Here is a 19,973-nt window from a genome sequence, read left to right as displayed (position 1 = left end):
GAATGCGATCCTATCGGAGGACCAGTCATCTTCTTGCCTGGGGCCCCGGAACGTCAGTGGCACCTCTGGGGTATCTGGGCCACAGCCTGGTCTTTCCTGAGTACATGACCCCCGCCTCAGGGCTGGAACAGTGACTTTGCCCATGCGCAGAAATGCAGGCATAGCCCACAATGTCTCTGGGCCACTCAGGTCCTGTGCTCCAGGGAAACAGCGCGGGCGGGGTAGCGCGCGGGGCGGGGCGAGGGGCGGGGCCTGCAGGGAAGCCACGTCCGGGGCGGGGCCAGGTGGGTCGCAAGCTGAGCCGAGCCCAGGTGAGGCACCGGCGGAGCTGTAGTCAGGTAAGGCCCATTGTCCGCGGGAGGGAACCCGCCTGGGACCAGGTTGGGACGCAGCGCGGGTTCTGGGGCTGGGCCCATTGCTCAGGCGGGCAAGCCGAGGCGGGGAGGGGGGCGGGGCCACATGACGCGGCGCGGAGACGGGCGGGGACCCCGGTGCCTCCCACACCCCAACCCCTACCTTACCCCACCCCCGTTTTGCACGAGCGCGCGCTCCTCTCCCACTCCTCCAGTCCTGCTCCCCCGCACCCTCCCTGAACCCCGGTCCCCTCCTTCCCTGCTCCCTCGCTTCACCCAAACTTTCACCGTTCCCCCATTTTCCTCCCCAAATTAAGGGTCTCCGATCCGGCCGGGTCCACATCAGTTCCCTCAGCTCCAACTTGGGAGGCAGGAAGCGTCGCTCCGCTTCACAGATGAGAAAACTGAGGCTGAGCATTTGTTGCGCTGATTCAGACTCAGAGGCTCCGGCTGGGGGTGCCGGGCCCGCTCATCACAGGGGATGGACCCCCAAGACTTAATATGCCCAAAACTTAAATCAGCCTCCCAAATCGCCATTTAGGGGAGAGGCCCTGGACGCTTTCACTTTTCCCAAACCTTGGCCCGGCGCCACTCGCCACTGTCAACAGCCCTGGCTTGGGGGTTCCCCAGGGCCTGGCAGGTGTGTGAAGAGTGGAGGCTAAGGCACCAGGAGAAGGAAGCAGGGTGGGAGGGGAGGAGTTCCTCAGTCCTTGTCGGCGGGGTGGGGACCTGGCCTTGGCTGTCTGGAGGCCACAGACTTTGAGGTTTTGTGAGGAGGCTGTGTGGATTCCAAAGCACGCGGTGCTTATTGATGGTGAAACACAGTGTTGACATTTGTCCTGATGAGAACTCAAAATCTAAGACTCAAGAGTAAATATCCTTTGGTCAGTCTCTGTTGGTGGTTTTAGGGTCTTGTTTGTGAGTTTCTCCTTTAATGCAGTGACGTTAAACCATTTCTCAAACCAACAGCAGGGCAGGGGCCGAGGGGTGAAGACAGACAGAGTGCATTGGCCTGAGCCAGGCTAGTCCTTGTGGACAGCCACCTCCCCAGTCCCCTGTCCACGGAGGACTCCAAGTCTAGCCTCTGTGTGACAGAGGGAAGCCAGGGGCTTGTGGGAGGTCAGGGGCTTGTGGGAGGTCAGGGAGGGCTTCCTGGAGGAAGTGACAGTTGAGTTGGAAGATGGGTGAGAGATAGGCAGGGAAGGTTGTGGCACACTGAGGTTACACAGAGGCTGGGGGACTGTAGTTGGCTGGGGATAAGTCACATGTGAGGTGGGGGTAGAAATACCTGTGGAGTACCTGACAGGTGGTCAGGTGGAGCCAGTAGGAATTTACTTGGTTGATGTCATTGAGTCGCTGAAGTGCAACCTCAGTGAGATGTTTTGTTTGTTTGTTTGTTGTATTCATTTGTTTAATTTTTAGATTGCACATATCAGTGAAAAAGTACTTGTCTTTCTCTGACTTACTTCACAAAGCATAATACCTTCCACGTCCATCTGTATTTTTGCAAATGGCAATATTTGATGCTTTTTTATGGCTAGTAATATTCCATTATGTATATATGCTACATCTTTATCCACTCATCTGTTGATGGGTGCTGCAGCGAGATGTTTTAAGGTCTGGAAACTTGACTAAACATCCCATGGATCTTGGCATCTCCCTAACAAGCCAGTTCCAGCTGAGTCGGTTGTGGGCATGCCATGGATGGTGGCTTCCAGCAAGAGCTCAGCCACCTTAGAAGTGCCTGGCGTGCATACCCATTCCCTGATTTTACCCTCTTTTACTGATGGGGAAACCAAGGCACAGAGGCAGCAGGAGGGGGAGAATGAACCACAGAGGGAGTCAGAGACCTAGTTTTGGAGCAGGTCACTTTCCCTCTTGGGGACTCAGCCTCCTGATGTGTAAAGTGGCCGCCCTTGGCCATCCTTCCACAAAAGCATCACGGGCACCTTTGCTATTGGCTCTCAGGCCCTAATTGTCCACTTGATTGCCTCATTCCTCACTCACACCAGCCTCATGAGGCAGGGGCTGTTACTGTCCCCTTTTACAGATGAGGAGACTGAGGCAGGGATGTTTAGATGACTTTCTGAGGTCACATGGCCAGTGAATGGAGAGCCAGGCCTGCTGTGCTGTGGCTGCAGCGTCCACACCCTCCCCACCCGGCCAGCCACCTCCCAGAGCCCTGAGGTCTGTCTCCTGGGTGGAGACGTTCCAAGCCTGCCAGTGACTGCCCTTCAAATCTATGTGAGAATAGCTTAGGGATATGAAAATGATGCTTTCAGTTTCTTTTCAGATAAATTACTTAACTTTTCCCTCAATCCTTTGATTAAAATTGATGCTCAAGGAAGATGTGCCACATGTATCCAGAGGCTTCCGGGGCCGCCCAGGGTACATTTGAGGGTCCCTTTCTGGGCTCGGCACTGAGGGAGGGGGATGACCTCAGAGATGTCCATGTGGGGCTCAGCTGCAGGGTCCCATCCCAGCCATCTGCCTGGAGGCTCCCAGAGCTGCTGGCAGCTGGATCTGGCCACTGTCCCGGTTTCTGGGTCCCAGGCTGAGTTGGGTCCTCGTTTTCTCACCTCTCAAATGGGCATCAAGCAGCAGGGTGTCCTGAAGCTCAGAGGGGATAACATGGGTGTTCAGTGCCGTCAGAGAGTGCACTGGTTAACAGCTGGTGCTGGAGCCTGACACCCCGACCCCCATCCTGGCCATGTGACCGTGAGTTGCTAACCAGAGGAGCTGGCTACTCCATGCCTTGGCTTCCCCATCTGTAAAATATGGGCAGTGTTATCACCTCCTCCTAGGGTTCCTGGGAGAAAGAAACAAATGAGTTAATGTGTGCAAAGTGCCTAAAACAGGGCAGGGCACCTTTATAGGTGTTTACACTTAGCAGTACTCGTCCCGCCTCCCCCCCCACCCCATCCCTGCGCCCAACCAGGGAAGACGTGTGGGGACAGAGCTTGTGTGGAATCTCTTCCTGCCCCGGGGTGGGTGGGGGGTGTGGCAAACGGTTCTTTCTTCAGTGACCTTGGACAGAGGAGGGCATGAGAAGTTTGTTTCAGTCGGAGCCTGTGACTGTTCCATCGAAGGAACTGATTTGGCAGGTCAGGAGTCCAGAAGCTTCTGGGAGCTGCCCCTTCCCTCCCCCCACCTGGTCATAAAATTAAAACAAGCAAAGGAAACCAGTGGCCAGGAGGCTGTCTGGGCTGGGGCATTTGTCATCCACAGAAAAATGGCCTGTGGTTGGGATGTGGACCAGCAGGGCATGTGTGGGACTTCTGGAAAGCACCTCCTCTCTGGGCCACGATCTCCATCGAGTTCTAGGGGCCTCTGAGGCCCCTGCAGCTGTGAGGGTCTCTGCTCCCACCCGTGTCCCTAAAGCTCCCGGGTCTGTGCTGTTATAACACCTTGCATATTAGGTAGGAGGGCTGATGGATTTATTTAAGTTTTTCCCGTGATGGAGAATTTCAGATGTTCAAAAGGAAGCAGACATCCTAGCATCAGCCGCTACCACGCTGCAGCCAACCTGGCTTGCGCTCAGCCCCACCTGCTCTCCCCTCCCCCCTCCCCCAGCTCACACCCCTCCCCCGCCGCTTACCCCCTGCTCCCGTGTTATTTTAATACTTGTGCTCCATAAATACTGCGGGGTGCCTCCACTTTTATAACATGACCGCAATATTATTATCACACTTGAAACAATGAACAATAATTCCTTAATATCCAATACCCAGTTAGTATTCAGAATCCCAATTGCCTCAAATATAAACATTTCTTTTATTTTTTGTCAGGATCCAAATAAGGTTAATCTTTCTTCTGACCATTGCCTGGCCTCTTTAAGAGTGGTCTGTACGTGGCTTCCACAGCCCTGGTGACCGTTACCATGCATTTGCCTCCAGGGTGGATCGTTCAGCATGATGTCACACCTGCCCTTTATTTGATCCTCATTGTGGCACTGGTAGAGCAGGGCTTGTGCCCATTTCACAGATGGGGGAGTGGGGTCTGAGAAGAACGGACCGGGCTCACTAAGGAGGCATCTTGAGTGGGGGGGTGGGGACATGGGCTGGAACCCATTCCTCTGACTCTTCATCTGTGCTGCATGCTCACAGTGCTGGCGCAGGGGCTGGGGGCCAACGCTGCCGAGGTACAGAGGGGTCTGTGGATCGGGTACAGAGGGGATCAGAACCAGATCCCTGGCTCTGCAAAGTACAAGTGGCCTGACCTTCCCCGGGGACTTGGGGTGTTTTTCTCTCTGGCTTCATCGGGGGCAAGTCTTTATTTGACCCAGCTAAACTGTAACAAGATTTTTCTATACAGAAGCATCTGAAGGTGGAGTGTTGGTTCATGGGGGCCCTGTGGATACCACTTTGCTTTCCAAGGAGGCCAGTGAGGAGGTAGATTTGGATTCAGACCGAATTATTGAATTGGACTTGAGCCAATGGTAGTAATAGAAACCATAGGGATCACTTACTCACTTCAGGAGCTGTGTGTTCCAGCTAGAGGGGACCGCATGTGCAAAGGCCCTGAGGCAGGAACAGCTTGGCATGTTTGAGGAGCAACCCTGAGGCTTTTGTGGCTGGAGCAGAGACAATGAGGTGGCGTGGAGTGGTATGAGATGAGTTCCTGAGGGTGGCGGGGCCAGGCCACAAGAGTCTTTCAGGTGTTTGTAGGGGTTTGAATTTTATTCCAAGAACTACAGGACGCTGTTGGCACTCAGAGGGTGTCATGGGAGGTGTGGAGTAAGTAGTTGGGATATTTGAGTTGAGAGTTGGGGGAGAGGTCTGGGCCTGAGATCTGGGTTTGGGGGTGGAGAGCCTGGGATTTAATATCCCTTAGGGAGGAGAGGAGAGGACCCAGGGTCCCCCCACCCAACAGGTCTGAGTATGGATGATGGAGATCATGGCAGAGCCCCCAGCTGTGTCCGTCCTCTTCCGGGACAGAGCAGCCTGGGATGGCAGACAGTGGAGCGAGCAAGGTGGGCAGTGGGAGTGACCTGGGGCGGTGGGGGGGTGTTGGTGAGATGGGCCAGGAAGGCTTTGAATGCTGGGCTCTGCTGTGAACACTTTGCCTGCTTTTTGTTCAACAGACACCCCAAGTTCCTTTCATGTCCTGGGCTGGATGAGTGCTGGGGCTCAAGCATGAGTCAGAAATGGCCCCGGCTGTCAGGGAACACACGGTGATGGGTCAAGAAGGACACATGGACACCTGGTGTAGGCTGATGAGGGCTGCCAGAGTTTGGAGGAAGCCCCTCTCCCAGCCTGTGGTAGGTGTGGGGTCTGGGGGCACCCTAACACTTTTGACTGTAACAGACAGAAAACCCAGCTCTGAACCAGCCCAAAAGTCCAAGCGGCCATATTGGCCCATGTAGCTGAAATGGTCTGGGGATGCTATGGAGATCAGGTATGGCTTGATCAAGGCTGAGCAATTTCCTGCCCTTCTTGTGGGCTGCTGGATCTTCAGGGTGGCAGCACATTGGCTCCAGCCATTCCAGGCCTCATCTTTATACACAGCTGTGTGGAGAGAATCTCCTCCAGTGGCCCTCTCAGGACAGCAAGTGATCTTCTTTCCCAGAAGCACCTGGAAAGCTTTTCCTGATATCTCAGAGGCCTGAATGACCCTATATCTGTGGCCAGGAAAGTTGCCGTATGCTGATTGGCTCAACTTGGCTTCCTCAGCAAACCTTTGAGAGGGGAGATAGGCTTCCTCTTTGGTAATCAGGCAGGCTGGGAGGTGGGGTGGGTCAGCTCTTTGCAGCTGGAGGGCTGTGCAGGTGAGGGGTGCACACCTGAGCGAGCACCTGGGTACCGTGGGCAGGGCCACAGGGATGCTGGGGAGGGGAACGGCCCCAAGTCTCGAGGTTGGTGTCTACAAGAGCCACAGGTCTCTCTGCAGACCCCCCGTTGTCTTTTCAGAGTGCCCACTGTCCCTGGGACTTGCGGGCAGGCCTCTGACAAAGTCCTGTAGCAGGTCACAGGTCATTTGGACCTTGCTGCTGCCACCTTAGGGTGTCACGCCCAGGTTCCAGTGGCTTCTGGCCCCACTACCTTCACAAATGATCTACATCTGCCTTCCCGCCTGTGTCGGGGACCCAATGGTGTTTGCGATAAAGAGTGGGTAGCGGGGTCTGTATAAATACATTTGTGACATAGCTGAGACAAAAGGGTGAAAATTACTCTTCATGGGGTGCAACCCGGAGACTCTGGAATCCCAACTCAGGCGGCCCCCTTCTCAGCCCCTGCCCCTCATGCCTTGACTTTGCCTCCCCTGCCCAGGTGGGACCCTGTGCCAGCCCCCTTCTCTCTGGGTCTCCGTGACCTCCCTGTAAATACAGGGTTAGGCCTGGATGGCCCTGAGCCCGCCTTTCTTCCCCGCAGAGCCCTTTTTCAGACGCCCCATCCTGAGCCTAAAGCCGAGAACCAGGTCCTACAGATACGGCCGAGGGCTCTTGCTCTGTGCGCCCTGCACATCGTCCGCGCCACTCAAATTAAATTTGGTGCTAATTTGCCCGAGGTAAGTAGGTGATAATTTGTAGCTACAGCATTAAGATAATTGCTGTGAGGGTCTATTTGTGTAATGTGCAAATATATTTTCATAGCAACAAACCATTTTGCTATGAATTATACATAGAGCCGTCGGGCGATTTGAAGCCTCTTCTGCGTGCTGGCCGTGCTGCGCCCGCCCCGGCCCAGGGCTCGAGCCAGCACGGCCTCGCGATGCTGGTGGTTCCTCGGTGCCCACATCCCCCATCCTCGGGCCACGGAGCCTGGCTCAGAGGGAAAGGGCTTGGCAGCGAGAGGTTCAGGAAGGAGTTGAGGCGTGTGTGGACTCAGGTGGAGGGCAAGGCAGGTCCGGGGTGATGGAGCTGCTGCTCTGAAGCCCACTGCCGAGGAAAAAGGGTCCATTTGTAATGTCTGGTTTATTCTCATTTGATTTTGGCATTTACGGAGGGCCCGTATATGCCGGGCCTGGTGCTCAGGGATCCTGTTTGATAGAGTCCAGACCCCACCTCGGGGTGGTGGTGAGGGAGTCCCCCCGTCATGTTAACTAAAGGATCACAGAACCATGTATCCACTCGTACCTGGTGGAGAGGTGCGAATGATGGGTACCAAAGGGGTGAATGATGGGTACCAGAGGTGCGAATGATGGGTACCAGAGGGGCGAATGATGGGTACCAGAGGGGCGAATGATGGGTCCAGGTGCTGGGAGCGTGTGGGGGAGGGGCCTGACACACTCTGGTTGGAAAGGGAGGTCAAAAGGATGAGCAGGAGTTGCCCTGAAGGTGGGGACTACTGTATAATATGAATATATATTTCATCCTTGTCCCCAGTTCTTGACACCGAGCTCCTAAAACCTGGCAATTTCCTGCATGATAGGAGTGAATTTTATTCAAAATTAGCCCTTTTTGACCTTACCTGAGGCCATACTAATGAGGTGACTCAAGGTGGGGCCCCTAGATAGCATCAGGATGGGGGCTGGTCGGCCAGAGGACCCACCCTCCTGATGAGAGGGTTAGAACCGTCAGCACCCCCTTCAATCTCCAGGGAGCGGGGAGGGGCTGGAGACTGAGTTTAATCAATGGCAGTGGTCTAATCAATTATGCCGGTGTAATGAAACTTGGGTGAAAACTCTGGAACCAGGAGACTTCCGGGTTGGTGAACACATCCCTTTGCTGGGGGGTGGCACACCCAGCCAGGGCCTGGGAGCTCCGTGCACAGCCCCGCCCCCATACCTTGCTCCGTGCATCTCTTCTGTTTGGCGGTTCCTGAGTTGTAGCCTTTAAAATAAACGGGTAATTGTAAGTAAAGCACTTTCTTGAGCTCTGTGAGTCATTCTAGCAAATTACTGAACCAGAGTGGGGGTCATGGGAGCCCCCAGATTTGTAGCCAAGTCAATCAACCATGGCTGGTGCCAGGTGGTGGGATGTGCCCATGGTTACTTTCCTCCTTGCATTAAAAAAATATATATATTTGACATTTCTTACCATAATTTGGAGCCATTTTGGCTCTTGGCTGGAGTCAAGAGACCTGGTTTCAAGATCCAATGCCATGGGCTTGCTGTGTGGCTTTGGGCAAGCCCCTTCCCCTCTCTGGGCCTCAGTTTTCCTGCTGTACAATAACCAAGTTGACAGCACAAGATGTTCACTGTGATCCTTCTTGGTGCCAGTGTTTTGTGATTCTGACAGTTTGTGGGAAGGAGGAATCTGACTGTTTAAGAGGCCTGTATCAGTCAGGCTCTCCAGAGAAGCGGAAACAAAAAATAGGAGGTATTTATACAGAGATATTTGTTTTAAGTCATCGGTTCATGCAGTTGTGGGGACCAGCGAGTCTGAAACCTGCAGGGCAGGGCAGCAGGCTGGAAGCTTAGGCAGGAACTCTGTGTTGTAGTGTTGAGGCAGAATTCTTTCTCGAAAAACCCCGGTGTTTGCTCTTAGGCCTTCAACTGATTAGCCGAAGCCCACCCACACCATCGAGGGTAATCTGCTTTATTCAAAGTTAATTTTTTTAAGTTAATCAATTAATTAATTAATTTTATTTTTGGCTGCTTTGGGTCTTCATTGCATGCAGGCTATCTCTAGTTACGGCGAGCAGGGACTACTCTTCCTTGTGGTGCGCAGACTTCTCATTGTTGTGGCTTCTCTTGTTGCAGAGCACAGGCTCTAGGCACACGGGCTTCATTAGTTGTGGCACGTGGGCTCAGTAGTTGTGTCGTAGCGCATGGGCCCAGTTGCTCCGCGGCATGTGGGATCCTCCCGGACCAGGGCTCGAGCCTGTGTCCCCTGCATTAGCAGGCAGATTCTTAACCACTGCGCCACCAGGGAAGTCCCTATTCAAAGTTAATTGATTGTAAATGTTAATCATATCCACAAACACCTTCACAGCAACATCTAGACTGGTGTTTGACCAAACAAATGGGCACCATAGCCCAGCCAAGGTGACACATAAAGTCAACCATCACAAGGCCAGTGGGACCAGCCTGACCAGGTGCAGGAGCCCTCTGCTCCATGGGGGCCTCCCAGCCAGTAAGAGCCACTTGGGGCTCCTGGGCCTGGGGAGGACAGACCAGCTATGTGGTGCCTGGTGGCAGCAGGACACTGGCCTCCTGAGGATCACCTGGGCAGCACGGGGGTGGCTTCCTTCTCTTGCCCTGGCCGTGTGCCCGTCCTGCACGGGGTGGGGTCCTGCCGTCCATATGCAGCAGGGGGCCAGGGGAGGCCACCAGGCTCTGATCCAAGCCCAGGGGAGCAACCCATGATGGGAGGAGAGCCTGATTTTACTCTTGACTCTGGGCCTGCGGGGTTGGGGGCTCACAGGGCTCCGTTGACAGTTACCCCCCAGCTAGCCCTTCGTCACCACAACAAAGCACAGATTATGTATGACACGCTCAGGCCCAAGCACACAAGCTTCAAAGCAAATAGTGCTGCCTATGCTGTTTTCGGCTAGGCGGTCGGGGAAAGCTTCTGAGCTTGCAGAGGAAAAAAAAGGAGTGAAAAGCATTCTGGTTACAGCAGAGTCTGGAGGAAAAACAAAGCCTTCTTGGCTTCAGAGGCTCTGGGGCCTCAGGCTGTGCTGCTGGGTTCAGTGCAGCTGGAGTCCCCCCCATCCCCCGGGGGCTGAGGAGGAGGCCTGGGGCCCCTGGGTGGTTCACCCCGGTGGTCATGTTCCTGCCCCTGGGTGGGCGGGTCCCCCAGGAGGTGCCCCTGCCTTTTCAATCAGGGGCCCCTGGTGCCCTCGGAAGGTTGCTTTCAAGCTGTTTGTTAACAGGCTGGTAACAGGCTTTTTCCAGGCTGGCCCACCAAAGGGGGACATGCAGGACTGGAAGATGGGGGACTGGGGGGAGGGGCTGAGGGTGGAGCGGGGACAGGGTGGCCTCCCCCCATCTTCAGACTTCGGGACCCCCTCTCACCTGTCGTGAGGTGTCAGTGGAATGACAGGGCGGCCGTGAGTCCCCCACAGGACCGGGTGCCCCCCGAGGGTGGCAACAGCCCCCGGGCCCCTGTGCCTGGCAGCCAGGCTCGTTGGTGACCAGGGACAGATGACCGGCGTGTGCCAGGTCTGCAGCTCACAGGGCTCCTGGCCAGTGCTCCTCTCAGACCGACTGCCCGGGCGGGTCCAGAGCTGTGGGTGTAGACAATCGAGTTTCTTTTCTCACTTTCACTGCAGCTAGAGGGTGGCTGCCTGCCAGGCCTGGGTACAGGCTCCCGGGCCTGGGGTCACCTCCGCTGCCCTCCCAGGTCCCCAGCTTGGGGAAGGCAGCATTTGGAAGGTGGACCTCTGTTCCCGACGTGGAGAAGATGGGTGGCGGGCCGGGCTGGGGCAGCGCAGGGCCTCCCCTGCCTGGTGCTCCGTGCCCTGCATCCTGCCAGGAGCAAACCCAATCCTGTGTGTGCACTGGGCCCCGCCCAGCCCAACCTGCCCCTGCCCCCGGCCCTTGGGAGCTGTGGTCTCTGAAGAACACCGGGGATGCAGGCCCCGGGCCGGGGCGGGCGTGGGGGTTTACAGGCAGGGGCGGTGGCAGGTCCAGTCTCCGGCATGAAGTGTGGGCAGTTGGGGGGCTGATCTGGAATCATCGTCTGCTGGACTAGGAAATGGTGTCACAGCGAGGGGCTTGCTCTACGTGACGGCCCAGAACTGCAGGCACGGGGGAGCCAGGATGTGTGCGTGTCGGGGGGCGGTGTAGAAGGTTGTGCCAGTGACCCCTGAGACCTCGCCTGCCTGTTCCTGGGCTCTCTGCCCCCCTTTCCCTTCCCTCCCCCTGTCCTGCCCTCCCCCCTTGAGCCCTGCCCAGGGTCTCCCACCAGCAGCCAGCAGGGCTCTTGCTCCTCCTCAGCCCAGAGAGGGCACAAGCCTTGGCAAGGCCACACAGCCATCTGTGGCAGCAGAGTCCCCCTGAGGGAGCAGGTGGCCTGGGGTGGGAAGAGTGCTTGGGGGTGCAGAGCACAGCAGGGGGTGGAGGGAGGAGGCTGATTGAAACTGGACACGAGCCAGGCAACGGTCACTGGCGACATGGCCCCTGGACAGCGGAGAGCTATCAGAAGGGAAACACCAAAACCCCAGGCTTGGGCTTCCCTGGTGGCGCAGTGGTTAAGAATCCGCCTGCCAATGCAGGGGACACAGGTTCAAGACCTGGTCTGGGAAGATCCCACATGCCACAGAGCAACTAAGCTGGAGTGCCTCAACTACTGAGCCCACATTCCACAACTACTCAGCCCGCATGCCACAACTACTGAAGCCCGTGTGCCACAACTACTGAAGCCCACGCGCCTAGAGCCCATGCTCTGCAGCAAGAGAAGCCACTGCAATGAGAAGCCTGCGCACTGCAACGAAGGTAGCCCCCGCTCGCCGCAACTAGAGAAAACCTGCGTGCAGCAACGAACACCCAACAGAGACAAAAATAAATAAATAAAATAAATAAGTGAAAAAAAAAAAAAAACCCAGGCTTACCTGTGCCAAGAGAAGCCATAGAGGCAAAAGTCCTAGGGGGCATCCTGGGGCTGACTCGCCGTGTGGCCTTGAGCCACTATAGGCCCCTCTGGCCTTGGTTTTGTTCTCTGATAAGTGGGGTGATGGAAGCACGCCAGGGCCGCTCCTTCCTTCCCTCCATCTGTCTCCAACTGTTTTTAAGAAAATTGTTCAGAGTACAGAAACATGTAAGAAAACACATTTTTTACCATGATTTGGAAATTGGTACCATTCGTTATGGGTTTTCTCTGTCTCTGTCTTTCTCTCTCTCTTAGCTGAACTCCTGGAAGGTGAGTGGCAGACCTCCTGCCATTCCCTGCTGACTATTTTAGCATCTGAGTGTAAAGACATTCTCTTGTATAACCTGATACCATTCTCACATCTAAGAAAATTAACCGTAATTCCTTTAATGTCATCAACCATTCAGGCCACATTCAAATTGTGCCAGTTGCCCCAAGAATGTTTTCACTGCTCTATTTATTTATATATTTATTTACTTACTGATTTATTTACTTATTTGCTGCATTGGGTCTTTGTTGCTCGCGTGGGCTTTCTCTAGTTGTGTCGAGCGGGGGCTACTCTTCCCTATGGTGTGCGGGCTTCTCACTGTGGTGGCTTCTCTTGTTGCGGAACATGGGCTCTAGGCGCGCGGGCTTCAGTAGCGTGGCATGTGGGCTTCAGTAGTTGTGGCTCGCGGGCTCTAGAGTGCAGGCTCAGTAGTTGTGGTGCATGGGCTTAGTTGCTCCGCGGCATATGGGATCCTCCGGGACCAGGGCTTGAACCCATGTCCCCTGCATTGGCAGGTGGATTCTTAACCACTGCGCCACCAGGGAAGTCCCAGTTCAGTGGTTTTTAGTGTAGTCACAGATATAAGCAACCATCACCCCAGTCAATTTTAGGACATTTTCTTCACCTCCAAAAGAACCCATGCAGGGAATTCCCTGGCTGGCCAGTGGTTAGGGCTCTGTGCTTTCACTGTTGAGGGCGTGGGTTTGACCCCTGGTGGGGGAACTAAGATCCCACAAGCCATGCAGTGCAGCCAAAAAAAAAAAGAACCCATGCTACTTTGCTCTCACCTCCCTACTCCCCCCTTTCCCCTCCACCCTCTGGCAGCCAATAATCTGCTTTCTGTCTCTATGGATTTGCCTATTCTGGATATTATCAATGGAATCATGTTATCTTCTGTGGCTGGCTTCTTTCACTTAGCATGACATTTTCAAGGTTCATCCATGTTGTAGCAGGTGTCAGTACTTTATTCCTTTTTATGGACAAATAATATTCCATTGTTTGGGTACTAACAGTTTTGTAAAGATTTGCACAGGTTTTGAAGCAGCATCCTAGGCACAGAATAACCAGGTGGTAACTCTTAGCTATAGTTGTGATTACTAGCTATGCGGGCATGAGCAGCTCTAAGTGATCTTTGCTGGCCCCGGGTACCCGCTCTGTAAAGTGGGTACAGGAGTGAGTGTGCGTATCTCTGAAGCGGTTGTGAAGCAGGAACGATGCTGTCCTCGAAGTGCGTTGGCCCTGGAAGTGCTGTTCTCACTCCACATGTCCCCCCATCCCACTGCCCTTTGTGCTCCCCCGGGACATGGGACCGTTGAGGAGCGGAGCCCCGTCTAGGTGCGCCCATCAGGGGGCAGAGCCTGCGGAGGAGGAGATCAGATATAGGGGCCCAAACGTGGGGTGGATGCCACCGTCCAGGGGTCTGGCTCCTGGGACCTCGAGTTGTTCATTGAGAGGCAATTCTCCCACGTGGTGGGGGGGCGGGGAGGGGGTGGGGCCTGGCAGGCTGAGCCCCAAACACCAAAGTGATCTGAGGTCTGGGTGAATCAGATGTGGCTGCTTTTTTTCTTGTCAAGAAGGGAAATTAAACAGCCAGCGGGCCACGTGAAGGGCATTCCTTCATTCCTCAAGCCCGGTGCACTTGTGTTAAACGTCCCCTGGGTTCCGTGTGCTTCTCCCTCAGGGCGTTGGAAGGACCCCATGCCCGGATCCTCAGGAGGTGGCATCCCCACGGTGTCTCCGGGCCGCCCTGCCCCCCAGCAGAGCATGTCTGGGCTGGGGTTGAAGGATCTGGCCGAAGTAGGTAAAGTACGTTCTCTTCCAGCCCCATCCCGGGAGAAGGAGGTTGGCGGTGCCCATTTATTTTTATAGGTAATATATTTATGTGGCTCACAAAATCTAACCCTGTAAAAAGAGGTGGATGACCCTCAGTGGACACAGGTCAGCCCAGCCCCAGCGCACAGCCTGGCCTTGCCGGGCTCTAGTCTGGTCCACACACTCCCCTCTGTCTCTGTGCGAGGCTGTCCCTGGCATTTGCTCCCACCCTCCAGCTCTCTGTTGACCCTCCCGGTGGCCTCCAGGGCTCTCTGGACACAACCCAGATCCTCACCATGGCTTTGAGGCCCCGTGGTCCAGCTCACCCTGGCCGCTCACCCCTGCTCTCCCTCTGGCCACAGTGACCTGTTACGCTCACCCTGCTAGGGACCCTGTCCTCTTTCTGGGACACTCCGTCCTCACCCCGCCTGTTGTTTTATGCCCGTCCATCGACAGCTCCTCAGGGGAGCCTGTTCTCCCCCGACCCTGGGGCACAGCGCCTGGTCCGACCCCTCACCTCGGTGGGCTGCACGGGATGGCGATGGGGCCAGCCCTCTGCCCTCTGCCGCCTGCCCTGCACTCAGCTGCCCAGGGACCCTAGTGGGGATGGAGCATGCCCCTCACTGACTCCAAGCCCCCAGCGGCTCCGGCTCCTTGGGAAGAGAGGTCCCTGCTGGGCTTCTCTGTTTCTCCTCGGGGACTCCCTGCAGCCACCTCATGGCCTTGGCACGTGGTTCCCTCCGCCTGGATTCCTGTTCCAGCAGCTTCCAACCTGGCTCCCTGCTTCCCCTCCTTCCCGCCTCTGCTCAGACCTGACACACTCGGCCCCCACTGCGACCCCCTCACGCAGCTTGACCTTTCATCAGCATTTGTCCCTGACACCTGACATTTCTTTCTTGTCTGTTTCCCAACCCCACCAGAAGGCCGCCCTTGAGGACAAAGTGCATATATCCCCTTGGGCTGCTGTAACAACGTCCCTGAGTTAGTGGGTTAGATCAACACTGTCTGAAATGCGTTTCGCTGGACCGGTCCACACTCCCTCAAGGGCTCTGGGGGATCATCTCCCCATCCCAGATCCTTACCTTAATCACACCTGCAAAGTCTCTTTTGCCATCTAAGGTCACATGGTCTCAGGTTCTGGGGATCAGGACGTGGACATCATTGGGTGGCCTTTCTTCTGCCCACCACAGGGACTCTGTGTTTCATGCTGTGTCCCTACTGTCTAAAACTGTCCCCTGCACGTGGGGATACTCAGTACATATTGCTAGATGACTGGGTGGCTGAGGAGTGCCTTGCAGCCTCCCACGCTGGTCCTGCTCTGGGACCTGTCACACTGTTGGTAAACAAGGGCCTTGCCCCATCCACCCCCCCTCCCCGGGCCTTCATGGGCTCAGGGGACACCAAGGAGTGGGGGTGGCTCTGGGACCGGTGGGTGAGAGGCCACAGGAGGCAGGCTGCAGACCACGTGAGGCAGCCTCACTTGGGCCTGTCCCCCCAGCTACAGATGGGCCACCCTGGGGTCGTGGGTGGGTCTCTCTGGCATGGGGTGTGGGTCTGAATCAGGAGGTCTCAGACCTGGCTTTGCATCAGGATCATCTTCAGAATTTGTTAGGAAAAGTCACAGCTTCTTCCCAAACCCCTCACCCGACCCCGTCATGCCCCCTGCTGATGCTAACTCAGCTGTTCTGTCTCTCGATGCCAGTCTGCTGTGGCAGTCTCCTGGGGCGGCTGGAACATAGTACCACTAACTCTGAGCCTTAAGGCAATAGAAATGTATTCTCTCTCAGCTCTGGAGGCTAAAAGTCCAAAATCAATGCGTCAGCAGGGCCGTGCTCCCTCCGGAGGCTGCAGGGGAGGATCCTTCCTGCCTCTTCCAGCTTCCGGAGCCCCAGGTGCTCCTGGGCTTGTGGCCGTGTCACTCCAGTCTCTGACCCCATCTTCGAGTGGCTTTCTCCCTGGGTGTCTGTGTCCTCTCCTCTTCTTATAAGGACATGTCATTGGATTTAGGGCCCACCCTAATCCAGTGTGACCTCATCTTAACTCATTTCATCTGTAAAGACACTATTTCCAAATGAGGTCACATTGTGGGTTTCCAGGTAGACGTGGATTTTGGAGTCATACTATTCATTCCAGTACATCTGGGGGCCGAAGTCTACCCTCACCTGAAATTTGAATTTTCTGTTCGTTTTCCAACTGAAAACTTTTTTTTTCTTTCTTTCTTTTTTTTTTTTGGCCACTCCACACAGCATGCGGGATCTTAGTTCCCCAACCAGGGATCAAACCTGCACCCCCTGCATTGAGAGAGCAGAGTCTTAACCAGTGGACCGCCAGGGAAGTCCCTGAAAACATTTCTGAAGGAGCCTGGATTTGTTTTGTATGAAGGAACCTCCTGTACTAAAATTAAACTTTGGAAGACAGCCCTTTTCTTTTTCTTTCTTTTTTCTTTTTCTCTTATTTTGCTTAAGCTAAACATATTTATTTATTTTTTAACATCTTTATTGGGTGTAATTGCTTTACAGTGGTGTGTTAGTTTCTGCTATATAACAAAGTGAATCAGCTATATGTATACATATATCCCCATATCCCCTCCCTCTTGCATCTCCCTTCCACCCTCCCTATCCCACCCCTCTAGGTGGTCACAAAGCACTGAGCTGATCTCCCTGTGCTATGCAGCTGCTTCCCACTAGCTAGCTATTTTATATTTGGTAGTGGATATATGTCCATGCCACTCTCTCACTTGGTCCCAGCTTACCCTTCCCCCTCCCCGTATCCTCAAGTCCATTCTCTACGTCTGCGTCTTTATTCCTGTCCTGCCCCTAGGTTCTTCAGAACCTTTTTTTTTTTTTAGATTCCATGTATATGTGTTAGCATACGGTATTTATTTTTCTCTTTCTGACTTACTTCACTCTGTATGACAGACTCTAGGTCCATCCACCTCACTACAGATAACTCAATTTCGTTTCTTTTTATGGCTGAGTAATATTCCATTGCATATATGTGCCACGTCTTCTTTATCCATTCATCTGTTGATGGACACTTAGGTTGCTTCCATGTCCTGGACAGCCCTTTTCTTACTGCCTCATAGCACAGTGACCCCGGTTTCTTCCCTTGACCCCAGCCACGGCTTCCTGCCGGCTGCCAGTGTCAGCATCTTACAAGAAGGCCCTGAGTCAGAGTTTAGAGCTGGGAAATCAAGTTCACGTCCACACCTTACTGCCGATTAGCAGTGTGACCTCGGGCAAGTCATTCTCCCCTCTGAGCCTCAGTTTCCACTGCTGTCAGTGCGCAAGATACTCCAGCTCTCGGGTCTCATTTTTCTCCTTCCATGGTGCAGTGTACTGAGCAGGTGCATAGTGGGTGCACAGCAGAGGCGGGCACAGAGTGGGTGCACAGCAGAGGCAAGGTGCATGTCCAGTAAAAAGACGTCAGGAGGCTCCCTCGCTCTCCTCCTTCCTCGGAAATACAGCTACTTCCTCTCATCCTTGTCGTCTGCTGCAGAGCTGCAGAGAGATGAGGGGGAGGTCACCGCACTGGGTGCCACGAGAAGGCCCTCAGTGGCTCCCATGGCTGGCCCGGACCCTGTGCTGAGCATGAATCACCCCTTCTATGACGTGGCCCGACACGGCATCCTGCAGGTGGCAGGTGAGTCCTAGTTGGGTGGTCGGTTCCCAGGAACACCACAGTGCCAGCCTTCCTGAGGGCCCTGCAGCATGTGGCGGGCTCAGTAGGGCTGCTCACTCCAGCTTGGCTGTGCCCATAGCGTGAAAACCACAGAGGAACAAAAGTACCTGCCAGTGTTTTGAAAACACAAATGACACAGATGTTAGAGCACCACCAAGTGCTCTGAGTAGCCACCGGGCAGCATCTTCAAATAGCTCTTTAAAGAGTGCAGGCCAGAATTAAATGAATTGCTTGATTAACCCGGGACTGTTATGCTACAGCTCATCAAAAGCAACACTCGGAAGGCAAGCAGCCCCACGCCCAGAAGTGGCCAGAGGGGAGTCTATTTTTTTTTAAATTTTATTTCATTTATTTTTTATATAGCATGTTCTTATTAGTTATCTATTTTATACATATTAGTGTATATATGTCAATCCAGAGGAGAGTCTATTGCATCGCTTTAATTGATCCTGAGGAATCAGGGCCACTCCAGATACACTTCTCACATGGGCGGCGTGTTAGTCAGGGTTCCCTAGAGAAACAACCAGTAGGCTATATAGAGGTATGTATCTGAGGAGATTTCTCATAGGAATTGGCTTTCACGCAATTATGGAGGCTGAGAAGTCCCATGATCTGCCCTCTGCAAGCTGGAGACCAGGGTGTACGTGGTGTAAATCCCACTCCGAGTCTGGGTAAGCCTGTGGCTTTTCCAGTTGGAGCACATGGTGAGAGCAGAGCCCGGGGTTCCCTCCCTGAGGGCCAGTCCTTTACCCTCCTCCTCCTGGGCCTCACCTTGGTGTCCAGGTTTGTCCCCTCGGCCCTAACAGGTTCACACTCCTGTGTGGCCAGCGGCCTGGGGGACAGTTCAGGACCTGGAACCCTTTTTCCTTCTCCAGGAGGTGGCACGTGCCAATCCAGGAACCCCGCCCCCCCCAGGGGTCCACTTCAGGTGTACCCAGGCGTCCCTCCCCACCAAGGGCTTCTCCCAGGTGCTGCCTCCCCCAGGGCTCAACATCAGGACCATGGCCAGAGCCAAAGACTCTTATCAAAAAGTAATGTTGGGGGCTTCCCTGTCAGCACAGTGGTTGGGAGTCCGCCTGCCGATGCAGGGGTCACAGGTTTGTGCCCCGGTCCAGGAGGATCTCGTGTGCCGCGAAGTGGCTGGGCCCGTGTACCATGGCCGCTGAGCCTGCATGTCCGGAGCCTGTGCTCCGCAATGGGAGAGGCCACAGCAGTGAGAGGCCCATGTACAGCAAAAAAAAAAAAAAAAAGTTATGTTGGATGATCTCTCATTATTACCTTAAGGGACTGTGTATTTGGCCAGATGGAAACTTTGTAGAATTTTAAGTCTTAAGATAGTGTTGGGACTTCCCTGGTGGCACCGTGGTTAAGAATCCACCTGCCAATGCAGGGGACACAGGTTTGAGCCCTGGTCCAGGAAGATCCCACATGCCGCGGAGCAACTTAGCCCGTGCGCCACAACTACTGAGCCTGTGCTCTAGAGCCCGTGAGCCACAACAAGAGAAGCCACTGCAACGAGAAGCCTGCGCACCACAACGAAGAGTAGCCCCCGCTCTCTGCAACTAGAGAAAACCCGCATGCAGGAATGAAGACCCAATGCAGCCAAAAATAAATAAATAAATTAAAAAGATAGTGTTGATTTAAATATTTTAGGGAATTCCCTGGCGGTCCAGTGGTTAGGACTGTGCGCTCTCACTGCTGAGGGCCTGGGTTCAATCCCTGGTCAGGGAACTAAAATCCTGCAAGCCATGCGACACAGCCAAAAAATAAAATAAAAAATAAAAAATATTTTAAAGAGTGGTGGTCATCTTCTGAAGCTCCAGTCTGGGTCCGGGGCTGTGAGCTCAGAGGCATATTAGATGTTGGAAAGCAGGGTGGGCAGAGGGAAAGTTCCGCCCCAGGATCAGAGGCGGTGGGAGGTATAATCTTAGAGGCGCGTGGCAGAGAAGAGAGAACAGAGGGACATGCCGGACCTGGTCCTGCTGGGTGACTGACAAGTCACCACCTTCACAGCCAGAGCTTCCCTCACAACCATGCAGACCCCAGCTGGGATTTCCTACAGGGCACAGACAAAACGAGTCTTCAAATCCCCTTTCACTCCTGCAAAAAACAGTTAGCAACCTTAAATAAAAACCTAAACAAACTCCCACATTAGTCCCAGTGAGATCGCTGATGCCTTTATTACGCGTTTTAATCGTCCTTTACTCTCGGAGCCGATGATGGGTGGTGGTGGGCGTGTCACGAGTCTCAGCTCAGGGAATCATTTCTTTATGCATAAACAGGGCTCCCCCTGTCTCAGAGACAGTGAACAATGTCGTGTTGTAAACAGCGAGGGGAGAAGAAGGGGTCGTGAGTTAAACCGAGGCCTTGTAGAATTTGCATT

General features: G+C 54.4%; 1 protein-coding gene across 1 annotated transcript in view; it reads left to right on the top strand.

The window, feature by feature from the left end:
- Window positions 1-254: 254 nt before the first annotated feature.
- ARHGAP8 (Rho GTPase activating protein 8) overlaps window positions 255-19,973 on the top strand; it is a 61,541-nt gene continuing 41,822 nt past the window's right edge. The window contains 3 exon segments of the mRNA XM_060114206.1: window positions 255-338; window positions 13,779-13,898; window positions 17,408-17,551. Coding sequence (XP_059970189.1) covers window positions 13,796-13,898; window positions 17,408-17,551 — 247 coding nt within the window. The 5' untranslated portion in view covers window positions 255-338; window positions 13,779-13,795.

The sequence above is a fragment of the Mesoplodon densirostris genome, chromosome 11 (genome assembly GCF_025265405.1).
Source record: "Mesoplodon densirostris isolate mMesDen1 chromosome 11, mMesDen1 primary haplotype, whole genome shotgun sequence".
In the NCBI taxonomy this organism is placed as follows: Eukaryota; Metazoa; Chordata; class Mammalia; order Artiodactyla; family Ziphiidae; genus Mesoplodon; species Mesoplodon densirostris.
The sequence above is the reverse complement of the archived record's forward strand: the minus strand, read 5'-3'. Positions and strand labels throughout refer to the sequence as shown.